We start from the raw sequence: 17,574 nt of genomic DNA, 5'->3' as shown, positions 1-17,574 counted from the left end.
AATTAGTTAACGAATCAAATTCGAACGAACTCTTATCAAATCGAATTCGACTCAAATATCATATAGTTTGATTCATCGTTCAATCTAATAAATGACGACCATTTTGGAATGGAAAACAAGTTCAATTATTTTAGCCCCAAAAAAATAAAAATGAAAAACAAATGGACCCCACTCCACCTCCCCACGAGGGGACAAAATTCATGTAAGTAATCGAATAACATCTCTAGCAAGTCTAAATTCTGAATTTTCTCAACTACGGGTCTACACTAAACCATCCAATCAAACAGAGAGTGGTTTCACTCGCCATTATTTCCTGACGTGGCAGTTTCTGAAAGGTCAATTATGGTACACCTCATTCACCTGAGAAATACATCCCCTGAAAATCTACAAATTCGCCTCATCCCTTTTTTTTTTTTTTTTTTGGTATTAATTAATTAATATTTATTTTGCAAACCATTAACGCCACCTCGGCCCCCTACTAAATGAGTAAATATTCACCTATTATAGACACAAGTAGAGAGAGAAAGTAGGCGGGTGCAAAAAAATCTCTCGAAACTCGTCCCGTCGAAGCGATCGCGGAAAATTGGAGTTTCCATTTCAGTTTTGATTCTGGAGCGGTCGGTCGATCGATCGATTGATCACAGTTCAATACTTCATCAATAAAGGTAATTTTTTTTTCTAATCAATTTTTGATTGCTTTGTTTCTGGATGCTGCCTACGGCGAGAGCTTTGAAGTAGCAGTACAATCGTTTCGTTAATTAACTTATTTTTCAGAGCGTGGTTTAAATTTGTTGTGAATGTTGATTTGTGCATGTTTTATGAAAAAAGCGTTGAATTTTGAGATATGTGTGAAGAAAGCGTTGAATTGGTGGATCATGGCTGGAATTTTGTTCGATATGAAGGAAATCATGTTCGGTGATATGTGTTTTTATATTTTTGTTGTCATTTTCAACTTCGGTGGCTTTACGACGAAATTTTCTGCTCGGAAATGACCTAGAACCGCTGCTCCATGGGTGTATGCTCTGCATATGTTGTACTCGTGAAGTTGACATCTTATTATGTACTTTTTTTTTTAAGATGTGATCAATAAGGTTTAAGCAAAGATTAGGCAATTGAATGAGGTTTTTGGAATAGTATAAGAAGATTTGTGAAGACGTTTTTGTGTTGTGTATATTAGGTTGTAGCAGTTAAATTTGCCTGTCCGTGTTAGTAGACATGCTTTGATTTCTCAAATTCTGAATGAAATTTTCTGATTGGTTCATTCGAAAAGGATAAGGTGGAAAATGAAATAGTTTACTCAACTGTCAAAAGAGAATTGAGGAAGAATTAGTTTTTGAGTACTGTTGAAGATGATGCAATTATACTTTGATCTTCAGATTTGATGTTCTGGATGTTTCACATTCTTTATCAGTACTTTTGTTGTTTACTTGAGGTATAGAGTGAGTATTCGGAATCCTTCCTTGTAGTGATTGTGTAATTGTATTTTTAGGGATTTCTGGTTATATTGTGCAACGAGATGGATTGTTTTGTGGCATTGCTTACTTCTGCATTAACATGTATGGATGGCGAAGGACAAAAAATATAGGTGAGAAGTTAAATAATTAATTCAGAAGGATTCATGGTTGACTAAATTGAAGTAAAAAATAATAGCCATATAGGTTAATTAACTAGATGATACGTTGTAACTGAATGGGGAGTAAATGGCAATTCTGAGTGCAAAAGTTAAATGTTGTCAATGAAATTTAGCAAAACCTTAGGAGCGTGAGCTGTTTAATTTTCACCCCACTTCCTCTCCTGTAATATTCTTCATTCAGCAGCTAATTCTTTGTCCTTGAGGACATAAACCTTGTAATTCTTTTATAGTTTTAGTGTCTCTTAACGAAATGGTGCCATGTGGGGCAGCTGTAGTCCTTGATCTAGAGCAGTTGGATACAATATTTTTAGTTACTTAGGTTGACACTTATTCTTGTGAACATATTTCGTTTGACAGCAGTGTGAAGAAATATCATATTTGGACTGCAGCCCTTTGGTCTCAGAAAACCATAAAACTCATGAACTGTAGTACTTTATGGTACAGCATCTTAACAACATAACTTCGTCATCTCATTGACTTCATATGCTAGAACTTGAGACCCACTTAAACTTTGTGGAGCCATTTTGGCTTGAGTTGACTTTTGACTTTCAAGAAGTAAGCCAATGTGTTTGGTGCCTTTTAGCATGAATGCTGAAAGCAGGGGTTAAGAGAACTATTGAAGCCTTGCAATCTTGAACTTGTGTTGTCTAACTGGGTAGTATTGTGAGTTCAATTTTTGGATGTGGTTTTCATTTGCAGTGGTTGTGTAACTTGTGTTAGACCTTAGGGCGTGAGTCCTTCTGGCAGGAACCTATTCAGTGAACCATTAATTAACCACCTCATTTACAGCTAAACAGTTATTCGTCATCACTAATCCAGCATGATTATGCTGCTTTTTTACTTCCTGATTACTGGGTAATTTTTTTTGTTCCTGTCTTGTTTCAGTGAACTCTTATGCACCATTTCAATGAAGGCAGGAGCATCTACTTTGAATCCTTATGCGGAATCATATGTGCCACTATCTAAAAGGAGGGGAGCTGATGAAAGAAATGATTTTAAATTTCCAGGAGTACAGGCAAAGAGGGGAAGTGAGTCTGCTGTATTGGGACCTCGACATTGGGATCCTACAATACAAGCTCCTCAAATCTATGACAGCCATTATAGTGATGCTTTCTATGCTGCTGAGAATACCAAACTGAAAGGTTATACTAACCCTGGATTTCATGGTTCTTCATCATACAGTCCGGCTGAGACAGCAGAGAAGGCAACCTTCGAGGAGGAGTCTGACATTGATTTGGCGTATCTTCAGATGACATTTCCTAGTGTATCAGAAGAGTCTCTTGCTGACGCCTATAAGGCGAACAATTATGACCTTGATGCCACAATTGACATGTTGACCCACCTTGAGGTAAGGGTCTGAATTATTTTTGAGATCAAGAATTATAGTTCTGGTATAGAGGCAATTAAAATTTATATTCTTCTGAGAGTTTTACTTTTATTTTTTTATTTTTGTGTGGTGAACTTGTTTATTAGGTAAGTGGAGATTGGATTGGAAGTTATTTTATTGGTTTCTGGGTTTAGGTCCAGTTAGAAGTTTTGTATGCCTGATAGTAGTATGCTGTGAAACTGCACTTCCTACGTAGCTGATCTTAACCTGTGACTTTGTTGCATGGTACTGCTTTTGCATTGTCTGAAACACACTCAAGGAAGCATGTTGCCACTATCTTTAACCTAGAGAAGGATTTATTTTGCTGATGAGTTGTTCTCCATTGCTGATTCGTAGCTTACCTGTTTGTTACCTTAGGGGAGAAAAACGAAATTATTAATTTTGCCCACAGATTCTTAGGAGCTTGTAATCAAAACAATTGTTTCACTATTTCTTTCTGTTTCAAGGTTTTTGTAATTTAGCATACCTAGTCAATGATTGCCAGTAGTACATACCCTCTTTCCAATGCATACGTGTGGAAAACTGTTAGTAGATTTGGGTTAAATGACATAATAATTCTTTGAACTAGAATTGGTTTAATAGAGATGGAAATAAATGCTTGACTGGTGCTTCTGTTTGTTTTTGTATCAAGGAAATTCAGAAGAAGTATAGTTTTCTTCTTGTTGATCATCAGCACTTTTCTGTTCAATTGTCTTTTCTTGTTATGTAACTGTTCTTGGTTATATAATTCTTCCAGTATTTTGATGACCTCTTTTTTATCGAACTTGCAAATGATGATATATTGTATTGATCAGGAACAATCTTATTTTTGATTGCTTATTTCCTTTATTTTGATAGATTATATCTGTCTGTTGACTGAGAAGATGATATTCCTTTTTAATTTTTTTTTTTTTAATTTAGGTCATGATCCAGGCAGCATAATAACGTATTGATGGCTTATCAACGCAAGTAATAGGAATAAATTTGCAACTTGGTATTTCAGATCTTTTGTATTTCCACACTGAAATATATCCAGGAATCTGGAGTAGTGGATTATTGGTGAATATTCAATTTGTCTTTGTTAAAGTTACGAGTAGATTTTGCAGGATGCCACATCTCATATCTGCATGGTAGATGTTAAATCTTTATTCTGCCGAACAGTTGATTCAACCAAAACAATAAAAAAATAAATTGTTGATAGATTATGCTGACTAACACTTGAATATCTTGTTTTATGAATCAGCAGCTTTTCTTACATTGTGCTCACAAAAAAAATAAATAAATAAATAAAAAAGAGGATCGTACATAGCTTCTGTTCAAGAATCCTTGAAAAAATATGATGTATAGAGGAATATGATACTTAGGATGATGGGTTTGATCTAGGCACCTTGAAAAGGTGTGTCTATTTGCATCAAAGAAACATATTTTTGCACTCTGATAAAGGTATAGTCGTTCAAATGTAGAAGTTTGTTGCACGAGTCAATCTTGATTGTTGTCCTTAGTTTTCTGGGACCAATGTCAGAGGCTGCTCGCATCATGGCAATGCTCAAGTGTTGATGTTCCAACTCTTTCACCCTATATGGATACTGCTTAGACTAGTTTGATTCGCACTGTATTTAGATTAGATTCATGTGTCATCCGTTGTCTTGCAGGCCTATCCTGTTGATTCTAAGCTTCCTGACACACTGGACATTGGTGATGTGCCAGAATCTGGGAGTGCTGGGGAACTCCTGAAACTGAAGGATGTGAACACTGAAGCTGGTGCTTCATCATCTGGTTTATCAGGCATGGCCCCTGCCGTTTAGTTGAATCCACATCTGCCCAGTTTCCAATTTTTGATTTGTCAGAGTGGATTCAAATCTGGTTTTGGGGATGAACTTTTCTTAGAAGAAGTCAGGATAACAATAGTCTCTCTTTTGTTGTTGTATATAGTCGTCAGATGCTTGTGCTCAGATGTCTTAGAGTCCTGGGTTCATTGTCTCTGTTTGATAGGTCAACAGAAAGTGTGCTCTGTTGGTTGCGAGTTGCCAATTTCAGCAAAAACGTTGGCCATGGTAAAGAATTGGGAAAATTTCCAAAAGCAAACGGGTTAAAATTGTTAATATCGTGGATTTCTAATGTGTAGTGGTCTCTCAAAATGGCTATCGTTTCAAAGTCTATTATCTTGATCTAAACCGACAGCCGGAAAACAAAATCTGCTCGCCGGTAGAGTTACCCACCCACTCGCTATATTTTAAGTACGAACTGACATAATGTGGAAGACATGGCACTAACTTGCATTGAATCCACACGCACGCATCTTCCGTGCAAGTCATTTTGCATATTAGAATCAAAATAATAATTACAAATAAGTCTTTTTTTTTTTCGGTGTAACAATGCATATTTAACCTAATCTAGATTATTTCTGCTCCTACTCTAGCTTACTCCTGGCAGGAGGGGGGTGTTGGCCCAATTGAACCAAGAGAACCGATGGGAATGGAACAATCATCGAACCAGACGGGTGCATCACGCACTCGTTTGGATTTAGAAGAAATCACATATATAGTAGCATATTGATAAAAGATAAGGTTTGAATCATTGATCTCTCATCCCATAATTTATGTGGTGGCCAACTCCTCTAGAGGAAATTGGTTTAATAAATACAAATAAGTTGAAAGAGAAAATCTCGCATAATGTGTAACTTGTAGTCCGATTCTAATTTAATCTTATATACATATATATATACTAGTGAGATGGCCTGCGCGATGCGCAGGTGGACTAATATTTCCCGTGTTAACTATTTTTTATTGTGTGGATTTATTAGTATACATCTATGTGATTATCTAATTCAGGCAGATCATTAGAGAATTATCATTTTTATTAAAGGTTGACAATTATGAAATATATAGAATACATGAGAACAATAATATATAGAATGCATGAGGGCACTTATATAGAATACATAAGCGTAAATTAGAAAATTGTATAAGGTTATTTTGCATTTGAATTAGGATAATTAGAAAATTATAAAGTGAATCATTCCCAAAAAAGTATTAATCATTATTGATACAAAAAAGAGGGGACTCGGCAAGTCAATTAAGCACTTAAACCATAGAACTTGGCATTGCTAAAATTAATCACCACATGTCACATTAATAAAACCCATTTTTTAAAGTTACTAAAGCCAACAATGGTTTATTAATTGTTTCCTCAATAATTGTGTATTTACTATTTACAGAACACTTAACAATTTTATTTCATGTTAAGCCAATAATAATTTATTAATTGTTTCCTCAATAATTGTGCATTTATAGGACATTTAACAATTTTATTTCATGTCACAGTAATAAAGGCCATTTTTAAAGTCACTAAAGCCAGCAATAATTTATCGATTCTTTCCTAGGTAATTTTGCATTTACAAAACACTTTAAAAGCAAATAATTAACCACAAAAAGCCAACTTTCAAAAGCTTCACTTTTTACACTACCAATTACCATTTTGGTCAACATGTCCCATAAATGCACCAAAACTATACCTGCTCTAAACAAACAAAACAGGCAATTTGACGAAAATAGCCCAGACATCCAATAACAATTGCAGGATAACCTCTTGACCAAAGATACCATTCATAGGGCAACTCACCCTTTTGTATTATATATATAATTATATTATATTTTTTTAAATTTAGAGTACTTTAGTTTTTTAATGTAAGATACAATCTAATTAATGTTACATGTTTGACTAAAATAATAAAAAAAATAGCACACCATATTGCTTTTCAATTTAGAGTCATTAGGAAAAAGGAATGTGTTAAAAAAATTTATAATAATTATATATATTAAATACGAACATGTTAGTAAAATAACAAATTAATTCTTTTAAAAAGGAAATAAGTTAACAATCTAGCTCACATACAAGACGGAAATAACTTTATGTTTATAGAATGGAAAAATAACAATAAAAATAAGGGCATAAAAAAATTTGTAATAATTATATACATTTAATATGGATATATAGACTAATATATTTTTATAATTGTGCGTCTTAAATAGTAGAATGATTATAAACCAATTTTAGTTCCAAGTCTTGACACCTTAGCCAATTTTCGTTACCTGTGGTGATGACAACGTTGGACTTCTATTTTTTTTTTCGATTCAATTTTTGGAAATCATGCTATTAGAAGCTTCTTGTCAACATGGTAGACAACCACTCCATCCAATACAATGTGTAATAAAATGCATAGAAAGAGAGGCACACACAGAACTTTATTTACCGCCTCACGAAGTAAACCACCGACGACGGGAAATAACCAAAACAGCCAATTGATGAAAATAGCCTCTACATCCAACAATAATTGCAGCATAACTGCTCTTAGCCCATTTGTGAGCAAGTGCTAACTTTTTCCCCGAAAGTGTATGTCATATCGTTTATACACTTTTCCTGGCAGCAAATTGCTTGTAATCAAGAGCAATTAGTGTGTTCATATTATGACAATGCTTTCGTTATTTGAACTAATAATCTTTCAGTAAAGATGCAGTTAATATTCGGAGAAAGATGAAATTAGTAAAAGCTATCGAGTTGAAATACATCTATCACATAAAATGACACAAAATATTACAATTGAAAAGGTGGGGGTTAAATTTAATAAACACGGTATTGTAACCTGGCTCATGTCTTATCGATATTCTAAAAATTCAATTCATGCAATAATTGATATCGATGCTCCTTCTCATTGTATCCTTTCATTCCAATTGGTGGAAACTACCATTAGAAGCTTTTGTATGTGAGGTCTCATATTGTGATTAAAGGCGTTGGAGGTCGTGGATTATAATCTTCATCCTCTCTTCCCGCTTCTTAAATTTCACTCATTGCCTGCTAAAAGAATTTGATCAAAAAAAGAAGGAGAAACTCCACTTGACACCCTAAACTTCAATTTTAAACGCTTGGTGCCCTAAATTCTTAATTTTGAATACTTTATGCCTTGAACTCTCAAGTTTGTTCTATTTAAATCTAATCAATGACAATTTTTACAAGATTAGTTACATAGAGAACTAAACAAATCAATGATAATGTGCCAAAAATAATCAAAAGGTGCTAAGATATCATAGTAAAAAAACAATGCATTCTCATAATTTTGCACCATCTTTTATATCGGTAATTTTGCTAACAACATTAGCAATTGAAACTGTATAACTAAATGATAATGTGCTAAAAATGGTCAAAACAGCGAAGGGATCGTAGTTTGAATAAAATAGTACATTTTCATTAATTTTCACCATTCTTCATCTCATTAATTTTGCCAGCGTAATCATTAACTGGACTTAAATGGGACAAACATGAGAATTTAAGTTACAAACTATCCAAAATTAAGAGTTTGGGATGTAAAGTGTTGAGAGTTAAAGTTCAGGATGTAAAGTAAGAAAATAAAGCAAGTTCAGGGCGCAAAGTAGAGTTAATCCCCAAAAAAAAACTTTTGATTAAAGGTGATTCGAGTGGTGAATGGATTCGAGCTTTTTCCACAGTTACCGTTTCTACGTTGAGTCCATTATAAAGTTTTTTGGGCCGGATCCGCCCGGCTACTCTCGTTTGTGATGGTGGACCCTTATCGTTCATTCAGAAACGGTAGCAGTTTAAAATAATAATAATAAAAAAAAGACAAAAACAAGTTTGCAGACGAAAACATCCTTCTTTCCCTCCTCACTTCATCTCCGCCATTTTCTGGGTTTAGAGCTTTAGGGTTTTAGGATTCTTTTTATTGATTAATAGTAAAAAAAAAAAAAAAAAAAACCCCCAAAAAAGTTCAAGAAAATCTCCTTCTAGGGACAGTGGCTAATCTCATGAGTTTCGCTACCTGTCAATCATCTTATCAACAATCTTGGTTCAATCTTAAAATCCTGGAAAATTCAAGGGATGAAATTTTGCCTAACCCTTATCCCGCCAAGAATTCCCAACAGAAAAATGTGTTTTTTGTATCATATTATGACCTTTTCTACATCTTGTGCTGCTCAAAGTTTGGCTTTTTATGAAGAATCCAGAGTGCCCGAGTTAAATTACGACGAATTAAAGCAGAAAATGCAGACGCATGCCTCCTCAGGTTGTCTTAAACAGGCATTGGACACTTTGAGTATGATGAGGTGTGTGCCCGGAAAGCCCACAGTTTATGATTATAATTCAATGATTTATTGTTATTTGAAGTCTGAGCATGTTTTGTTCGACGAGTTAGTTGAGGTCTATAATGGGATGAAAAGGTTTGGGCCATGTCCTAATGCGTTGACTTATAATTGTCTCTTGAATGGGATGGTCAAGATTGGGAGGTTGAAATATGGGATTTTTGTAGCAGAAGAAATGTGTAAAAGTGGGTTCTTGCCATCATTTAGCTGTTTATCGAATTTGTTGAAGAGATTAATTCTGTTTGGTAATTTAGTCGATTCGTTAACCGTGTTGGAAATGTTGTTGAGGTTGAGTTATGTTCCTACCGAACCCACGTTGAATACGTTGGTTCTTGGTCTAAGTAAAGCTGGGATGGTTAGGGAGGCGTATTTTGTGTTCTCAGTTCTTCTGGATAAGGGGTTAGTACGAGGTGCTTATAATTTTAATTCTGTACTGTGGGCTTTCTCCAAGTTGAATGGTTGTCGTAGTGCATTGGCATTTTTCTGTTTTCTTCAAAAGAAGGGATTTGTACATAATGTGTGTTCATATACAGCTTTAATTTATGGATTTTGCAAGGATGGTTTATGGGATGATGCTTTTCGTTGTTTCGCTAAAATGGAAGCTGATGGCTGTAAGCCTAATGTGATTTCTTATACTGTAGTTGTTAAGTTTTTGTGTGACAATGGTAAGGTTGATGAAGCATTAAGCCTTTTGGGAGTAATGGCAAAGAAAGGATGTAACCCAGACCTAGTTACTTACAATATTGTTCTCAGAGAACTTTGTCATCACAATAAAGTTGTTGAAATCAGTGAACTTGTTCGAGTTATTCATCAACACGGATTTTCTCCTGATCCATATACCCATTCTGCATTGGCAGGAGGCATGTTGAGAAGGAGGAGAACTGACATCGCCAACAAAATTTTGCTTGACATTATTCCTACGAGTTGCTCTGTTGATGTTGTGGTATATAATATATATATCCATACTTTGTGTTGCAATCAAAGATCAGAAGAAGCATTGTCCAAGATGATGTGCATGACGGAGTTAGGCTTTAAACCTACTCACGTATCACATAATACAATTTTGAAAGGAATGTGTAAAGAGAAAAATATTTATGAAGCTTTGACCTTTTTTGGCCAGATTGATTGGTCCAGAAATGGGCCTGACTTGATCTCATTTAACACAATCCTGTCTGCAGCATGTAAACAGCACAAGTCCACAATCATTTCCAGGATCTTGTACCAAATGAAATATGCAGGTGTCAAGCTTGATATTTTCAGTTATACTTCTCTAATTCAGCACTACTGTAAGGTTGGTAAGGTCCAAGATTGCTTAAAGCTTTTGGACTCTATAATGACCAATGGTCCTAGTCCAACTACAGTGACTTTGAACACACTTTTGAGTGGTCTTTGTAGAAACCAATTGGTCGGATTGGCACAGAAAGTGTTCAAGTATTTAAAGAGCTTTGGAGTTTCACCTGATATTACCACCTATAATATCCTGATTTGTGCTCTGATAAGGGAAGGCGAGTATTTGTCAGTGTATCATCTGTCAGCAGATATTTACAGCCAGAGATTGAAGATGGATGTAATAACCTATAAATCTATGATTTTTGTCCTTTGTAAAGAGGGAAAGATATCCTCTGCTCTCCAGCTTAGGGATCAAATGCTCAAGAGTGGGATTGCTCCAGATATTAGTGTTTATAATGTCATAATGAAGGCAATGTTCAGGAGAGGAAAAGTGTGGGAGATTATCTTATTACTGAAGGAGATATCAGTGGAAGGGTGTGTGCTAAATGCTGCTTCTTTTGAAATTTTGAAATGCACTGTGATGAAAGGTCATAGGGAGGGCTTTCCTAAGGCTGCAAAACTTTTAAAACTTGTCATGCACAGCAAGCGGTGGAGTGAGAATCAGCTACCTCATGGAGAGATTCCAGGATAAATTAGCAAGAAAATCTCTTTCAAGAAAACCTCAGTTTTGTTGCTAATAGCTTCTGATGAAGTCTGGGACAACCTAACAGGTACGAATTACGACTATTGTCTTGTAGTCAGAAAGCATTTTGATCTGGCCTTGAATTTTTGATCTGTTGAGCATCCAAGATAATTTTTCTAAATCTTAAAGCAAAAGGACACAGCTAAAGATATTTCTTTATCCAATAATTCTTTACATAATATTGGGTGTCTGTAGACTACTTTAGTGGAAAGATCACGGACATACAATTGGGATGATCTCCATGTGATGTTCAGTTCAGTCCTTTCGTGTAATGAAAATATCTAACTTGGATCTTGACAGTTGGATTACTTGTTGGATACCATAAAATAGTAGTGAATAAGGTGATTGTACATTTCATTCCACATTCGACAGCTCATTTCCAACACTTAAAAAATTTAAAAATAAGCAAAAGTAGAAAAATGGTTTCAGCTTTATGCAGAGGATTCTGTCTAGCTTTAATGTCTTGGTAGAGTGCACTCCCTCTGAACAAACTCGATGATTATCATTTGGCACATTAGAACTAGCCAAAGGTTTCCAGAATTGTTCCAGTTCTTTTTTTCTGCATAGATAGATGGTTAATGACTAGTGTGCCATGGTTTTGTAAGATCAAATTGAGTTCGTTGTCTATGTTTAATTCTGTTTCTTAATGTTCATGAAAGCTGATATAATACATCCAGCGGTTCAAGAGGAAATGAGGCATCTTGTAATCATTTAAGTTTCTGACGCCTAAAGAAATGATCAAATGACCCTTCTTTGTGATTGCTGACCTCAATTATTTCTAATTTTCCGGGTACAAAACCATGACAATAGTATTTTACGGCTGATAAATAGTCTTTCATTATTTCTTTAACAGTTAGTTGTCCTCATTTTTCCAAGTAGTTTCCTTTTGTATCTATTTGCTTCCGTCCACAGTAAGGTCACGTGGATATTATCAGTTATTTAAATCTTTTAGTTCAAAGTGATTTTGATTAAATTGTCTTTGTTTGAAGCAGTGATATGCATGCCAAAGGGGGCACCTGGACTTAAGAAACACGGCAATGAAGGACAAAATCTTGGTTCTTGAATGAACTTGGCTTTTCGTTGGTTGGGATTGCTAAATTAAGGTAAGCTTCTCTTTCAGGTATCCCGGTGGAACCTAGGCAAATATATCATGTGACTTGCCCTACCGTTTTTGTGATACTTTTCGAGCTCCTCCTACTTACATTGTTTTCTGCTTTTTCCAGTACTTTACTCTTGAGCTCAAAAAGGTTAGCCGTGCTCAACAATTTTTATGGTCTTCATTTGTAGTGGTGCCAAGACAAGGGCCTTACTTGTACAAGAGTGTCGAAGAACTTTCAAGCAAACTTTTAACAACCTTCAAGTCTGACCATAATCGGAAGACTCAGAAGCAATGAGTATGCTCCATGCAAGAACCATTTCAATCAGGCTCGTAAACGAGGCTGGCTAGGAGCATGTTTGCATGAAACTCGTGTATGATTGCTTGAGGAGGAGCCAATTCTTGCTTGTTTACAAGGATACTTCTGGCAGATCGCAGTTTCTCAAGGGAAATGAGAGTGGAGCTGCCAACACAAAGGCGTGCACCCCTACACAGGAATTAATACCTTCGTGATATTCATCATCATCCTCGAAGTACAAGTTTGTTGTGCGATCACCATTTGAAACAATCATATATTTGATAAGGTGACACATATAGTTCCAAACCTCCATGGCATATCCATTCTTCATAAACAAATGATCATTCCTTTCTTTCTTATGCTCGAAATAGCACAAGTTTTCTTGCCAATCTCAGACTTCTTGTAGTCTCTGATATTCCCCTAGCATGTATAGGCTAATGACCATCTTGTTTTCGCTTTGAACATGTAACAAGCTCTGTCTGTCAGTGGACAAAAGCTTTGTAGGTAGTTTCTTGATCAGCCCATATAGGAAAAAGTCTCCTCCAAAATTGTACATGTCTACTTGTATAGTCATCCCTTTTAAAGCACATTCTGTACAGTTAAAAGAATGTATATTATAGTATCTCTTACTTATAGCCTTATGCTGAGTTTGAAATTGTTCGTATTAGATGTATTGCAATTTGAATTGTACATTCTATCCACAAAAAAAAAAAAAAAAAAAAGAATAGAAAAAGATAAAGAAAAATTTTGTGTGATATAAGTTGGATTACGTCTAACTTGTCTGATTTGGGCCAACTTTTTATGTTGATATTTGTCTTTTTGTAGTTTATACACAGAGTATTTCAAGTAGAAAAAAGCAATCTAATTTCCTGCTATGGAAACATGTAACAAAAGGATGTGAATGAGTCAATACAAAATTTGAAATACATGAAGGTTTCATGGTGGATAATCCAGACTACAATTATCCTTTTGTAAATGACTATTGAGCTTTGGCACTGGTCGAATGGCGAAGAAGAGTCTCTTAGAGTCGTCTTATGCTTCCTTTCCTTGAGAAATTTAAAGGATTCAATAGTATACTCGTCAAGTTTATAGGTTCACTCCTAATCCTCTCCTTGCCTCATAATTAACATAGATATAGAGTAGATTGTTGACGTTAAGACAATTTAAAAAATATATATATCTTTTTATCCAAACAGTCAATTCTAACGCCTAGTTAAATAGTAGTCTTAATGAACATGAAAACTATCACATGAACATTAACTAAGGACTAACGTTCCAGTACTCGACACTAAAACTTCTTTTCTTTTTCTTTCTCTAGTTAACTCAAAAAATTCTAACACGTTAATTTTTCTTCGTTTGGACTGAAAATTGTTAAGTAGAAATCTAATGGCATGACTTAGCATCTTCTATAATTCAAATTACAGAGTTACGGATTCTATATTTCATGTATGTGTGTATATGAATAATACTCGAAGAAAAATACGCAAATTAGTTGGACTAAATCATATGTTACCTCAAAAACAGCCACACAAGGGAACATTGGTCTTTTATTTTTATTTTTTTTTTATAAAAAAGAAAACCCCAATGATAAGATAAAATAAAGAAAAAGGTACAACTGAGAGGAGGAAAGTACAAATACAGGTGTTCATGTTCGAGTTTCCGTTATTATAGTTGAAATCCAAAGACAACAAGTCTGAGCCAACCGCAAAATACGCTACTCTTCACGTAAATAATATCAACTGACAAACAAAAGTGTTTCATTTTACTCTTTCTAATGATTAAACAAAAGAGGAACTAATAATCTTGGGGCTTCAGAATTTTGCCTCTTCAGAGTTCAGATCTTATTCATGACTGAGTTTTTCTTGAGTTCATACGTTTTCGAGAAGTTCCTGCAAACAGAGGAGAAATGCCATGAAAATTAGCCAAAGTTGATGCATGCTTTGTGCTAAAAGATGGGGTGGTCTTAATTCTTAAAAGAAACAGAGCATTCTCTTTTTGATCTGATGAAAAAAAGAGAGATAATTGAGTATAGATACATACATTGACTGTGAATACATATAAATATATATCATGGGGGTGGATTATTACAACATATTGAAGGTGGGGAGAAATGCAACAGAGGATGATGTGAAAAAAGCATATAGAAGATTGGCAATGAAATGGCATCCAGACAAAAACCCCACCAACAAGAAGGAAGCTGAGGCCAAGTTCAAGCAAATCTCCGAGGCTTATGAAGTAAACCAGCTTAATTAGACCATATTCCTTTTCGCTTTTTTTCTTTAAATTCTTTAGAATTGTTGTCACTTTCATTTGTCATCCGTACGTTGTGATTCTGACTTCCTATGCTAGAGGATTTATTGTAATCTGAGTTTTCTGCTTGCTCCTTTTGATTGGTGATGACAAAGCTGATACTTGATAGAGTCAAATGTTTGGTTGTTGCAAAAATAGCCAAAGATTTGGATACAAAATGGCAAAATTTTATGGGCCTATAATACTTTATAAGTTGCATAGATAATTGAGGCCAATCAGCATAAATGATGGTTTTCATTCCTTACTCAGGTCTTGAGCGATCCACAGAAGAGACAAACCTATGATCAATATGGTGAAGAAGGTTTGAAAGACATGCCTCCACAAGGTTCAGGAGGTGGATTCCAAAATGGGTTCAATCCAAGAAATGCAGAAGATATCTTCGCAGAGTTTTTTGGGAGCAGTCCCTTTGGATTTGGATCAGCCGGTCCTGGCAGGTCCATGAGGTTTCAATCTGATGGAGGAGGGCCATTCGGAGGATTTGGTGGAGGTGATAACATTTTCCGAACCTACAGTGATGGAACTGGTGCCTCCATGCCAAAGAAACCACCACCAGTGGAAAGTAAATTAAATTGCAGCCTTGAGGAGCTCTATACAGGATCAACTAGGAAAATGAAGATATCTAGAACAGTGGTTGACGTGAATGGGTAAGTCTATTCTTTCACTTCTTTCCTCATAAACTTCAATATAGTGTGCTCTATTATTTTGGTTTCACATGAAACTTTCCAGCTAACATCAAAATGTTATATTTCCTTTTCTGGCGTTGACGGCCATACCTTGTAATTAGAGCTTGCTTTTCTGAACAGCTTCATGATCAACAAGTACATTGCAGTAATAATTGGGAAACTTTACCCCCAACCACGGTTAGTTAAATGATAAGTGCTATTGCTGGAATGGAAAAGAAAAGAATAAGATGGAATTCTCGTTACTAGCTAGCGCTCATTGAAGTTATTGTTAGTATTACCAACTACAGGGTTGATGCATCCCTTGAGTAAATTGTAGCACCTGTTGTTTCAAGAAACTGAAGGCAAGGCATGTCTTACCAGTTGACTTCAATGAACTCGACACACTGTGGCTCAAGGTTCGCCATCACGGGTCATGGTCGCGTCGTGATTGCGGTTGTTTCACATCTGTCGCGGTATATCGATTGAATATCGGATGATACGCACATTATAACACATAAAAGTTTTCAAAAATTTTCAAAAAATTACTAAAAATTAAAAAATACCAAAAAAGTTACAATCTATAAAAATATCCAAGTTGACTCGGAGATTTTGGTCGATACCATGTATTACATATTCAAATCAGCCAATATCGACCGAATCAGAGTGAGTCGCCGTAGATATGGTATTTTCTGCGATTCAGGAATCGGTATCGTACCAGTCCCTCCGTTCCGGTTACGGCTCGGCCAAGATGTTTCGGAATCGGCCGATATTGCTAACCATGGTGTGGCTGCCATGTTTCTGTTAAGAATACAACTACATCCCTGTCTTGCGTTCTGTCACTTGCATAGTAATGAAACTGATTCTTAGCCATTTACAATCTAGTTATCAGATGCGTTCCTTTTCAATTGGTAACATTTAAGCTGCATCTCTTAAACAGAATGCATCATCTTTTGTTGTTTGGTTGCGAATGAGTTTTTCATCTATGTTTGAAATATTACAGTGAATGTATGATCACGTAATCTAAGATTGTTTTATTATCTTCACTGACCACCCTTGTGACTAAAATTCCTTTAGGAGGATGTCAACAGAGACAGAGATTCTATCCATTGAAGTAAAGCCCGGATGGAAGAGGGGAACAAAGATAACATTTCCTGATAAAGGGAATGAGCAGTTCAACCAGCTTCCTGCAGATCTTGTATTTGTGATTGAAGAGAAGCCTCATAACGTATACAACAGAGACGGTAATGATCTCATCATGAAATATACGGTGACACTAGCTGAAGCATTAGGAGGGACAACAGTAAACATCACGACGCTGGATGGACGCGAATTGTCAATCCCGGTGAATGACATTATCAGTCCTGGTTATGAACTTGTGGTTGATAAAGAGGGGATGCCTATTGCGAAGGAGCCCCGTAATAGAGGTGATTTGAAGATCAACTTTGAAGTTAAGTTTCCAACAAAAATGACAACTGAGCAAAGAGCAGCTATCAAACGTGCTTTAGGAGGTTAATATCGTTTAATGTTAGTAGCCCATAGATATCGTGTTGTCAGCTTTGGCATTTATGCTGCCATCAGATCACAGCTTTCTAACAAGCTGCAACCATTATGTATAGAATTTAAGTATTGTAGTTATTAGCGTGTAGATTTAGCAGTATGGGTTAAGGTACTTTTCCTATCAGTTCTCTTTGATTGGGTTAAGGTACTTGCCTATTCAAACAGGGAGAGATGAAAGAACGCTGAAAAAGAGCAACTGTCTGTACGTAAAATTAACTAAAGAATGGACCATGAACTTTGAATTTCTGGAAGGATGATAATTCAGCTTACAAAGAGGGAAAATGCAGTGCTTGTTCATATTCTCCAGATTCCACCCTAAACCAGAAGGATATAACCCTGAACTATGCAAAAATAATGCTAATAACACTGAAACGTCATGAATCTTGCTAAGAGTAGAGAGGAAAATTTTGATTTTGGTCTTCAGGAAATTTGTTTTCTTGGATAATTTTTGACTTCATTTACTAGTGGATGGGGAGATAGAGACATTGGGGTCACAGGAGGAATCTGACTTCTAGTTCTATACGGACATTG

General features: G+C 35.6%; 3 protein-coding genes across 7 annotated transcripts; all 3 read left to right on the top strand.

The window, feature by feature from the left end:
* The first annotated feature begins 477 nt into the window (after positions 1 to 477).
* LOC113704161 (polyadenylate-binding protein-interacting protein 6) lies at positions 478 to 5,101 on the top strand. The gene is made up of 3 exons (XM_027225875.2): positions 478 to 665; positions 2,519 to 2,981; positions 4,652 to 5,101. Exons 2-3 carry the CDS (start codon positions 2,541 to 2,543, stop codon positions 4,802 to 4,804), a joined length of 594 nt encoding a protein of 197 aa, XP_027081676.2. The 5' UTR covers positions 478 to 665; positions 2,519 to 2,540; the 3' UTR covers positions 4,805 to 5,101.
* A 3,529-nt stretch (positions 5,102 to 8,630) lies between these two features.
* On the top strand, positions 8,631 to 13,161 carry LOC140003990 (uncharacterized). Of its 2 annotated transcripts, none has more exons than XM_072064045.1 (3): positions 8,631 to 11,148; positions 12,113 to 12,223; positions 12,408 to 13,161. In XM_072064045.1, the coding sequence occupies exon 1, from the start codon at positions 8,889 to 8,891 to the stop codon at positions 11,067 to 11,069; it is 2,181 nt and encodes a 726-aa protein (XP_071920146.1). In that variant the 5' UTR covers positions 8,631 to 8,888; the 3' UTR covers positions 11,070 to 11,148; positions 12,113 to 12,223; positions 12,408 to 13,161. The 2 variants fall into 2 exon arrangements, with proteins under 2 accessions (XP_071920146.1, XP_071920147.1); XM_072064046.1 differs by having other exon boundaries at positions 12,344 to 13,161.
* Positions 13,162 to 14,584: 1,423 nt separating this feature from the next.
* Positions 14,585 to 17,133, top strand: LOC113702904 (uncharacterized). Of its 4 annotated transcripts, XM_072064004.1 has the most exons (5): positions 14,585 to 14,749; positions 15,074 to 15,258; positions 15,337 to 15,383; positions 16,581 to 16,644; positions 16,762 to 17,133. In XM_072064004.1, the coding sequence occupies exons 1-5, from the start codon at positions 14,585 to 14,587 to the stop codon at positions 16,997 to 16,999; spliced, it is 699 nt and encodes a 232-aa protein (XP_071920105.1). In that variant the 3' UTR covers positions 17,000 to 17,133. The 4 variants fall into 4 exon arrangements, with proteins under 4 accessions (XP_071920105.1, XP_071920104.1, XP_071920103.1 ...); XM_072064003.1 differs by having other exon boundaries at positions 15,074 to 15,248; positions 15,285 to 15,468; positions 16,561 to 17,133; XM_072064002.1 differs by having other exon boundaries at positions 15,074 to 15,468; positions 16,564 to 17,133.
* Positions 17,134 to 17,574: the final 441 nt, after the last annotated feature.

This window comes from Coffea arabica, chromosome 8c, assembly GCF_036785885.1.
Source record: "Coffea arabica cultivar ET-39 chromosome 8c, Coffea Arabica ET-39 HiFi, whole genome shotgun sequence".
NCBI lineage: Eukaryota > Viridiplantae > Streptophyta > Magnoliopsida > Gentianales > Rubiaceae > Coffea > Coffea arabica.
Note: the sequence above shows the minus strand (reverse complement) of the source record. Positions and strands in the feature narration are given on the sequence as shown.

Bases quoted from the DNA above. Each gene is read 5' to 3' on its own strand.
- LOC140003990 (XM_072064045.1), top strand. From the start codon at position 8,889: ATGAAATTTTGCCTAACCCTTATCCCGCCAAGAATTCCCAACAGAAAA.
- LOC113704161 (XM_027225875.2), top strand. From the start codon at position 2,541: ATGAAGGCAGGAGCATCTACTTTGAATCCTTATGCGGAATCATATGTG. The intron at 2,982-4,651 runs GTAAGGGTCTGA...GTTGTCTTGCAG, and splicing joins ACATGTTGACCCACCTTGAG to GCCTATCCTGTTGATTCTAA.
- LOC113702904 (XM_027224082.2), top strand. From the start codon at position 14,585: ATGGGGGTGGATTATTACAACATATTGAAGGTGGGGAGAAATGCAACA. The intron at 14,750-15,073 runs GTAAACCAGCTT...TTCCTTACTCAG, and splicing joins AAATCTCCGAGGCTTATGAA to GTCTTGAGCGATCCACAGAA. The intron at 15,469-16,560 runs GTAAGTCTATTC...AAATTCCTTTAG, and splicing joins ACAGTGGTTGACGTGAATGG to GAGGATGTCAACAGAGACAG.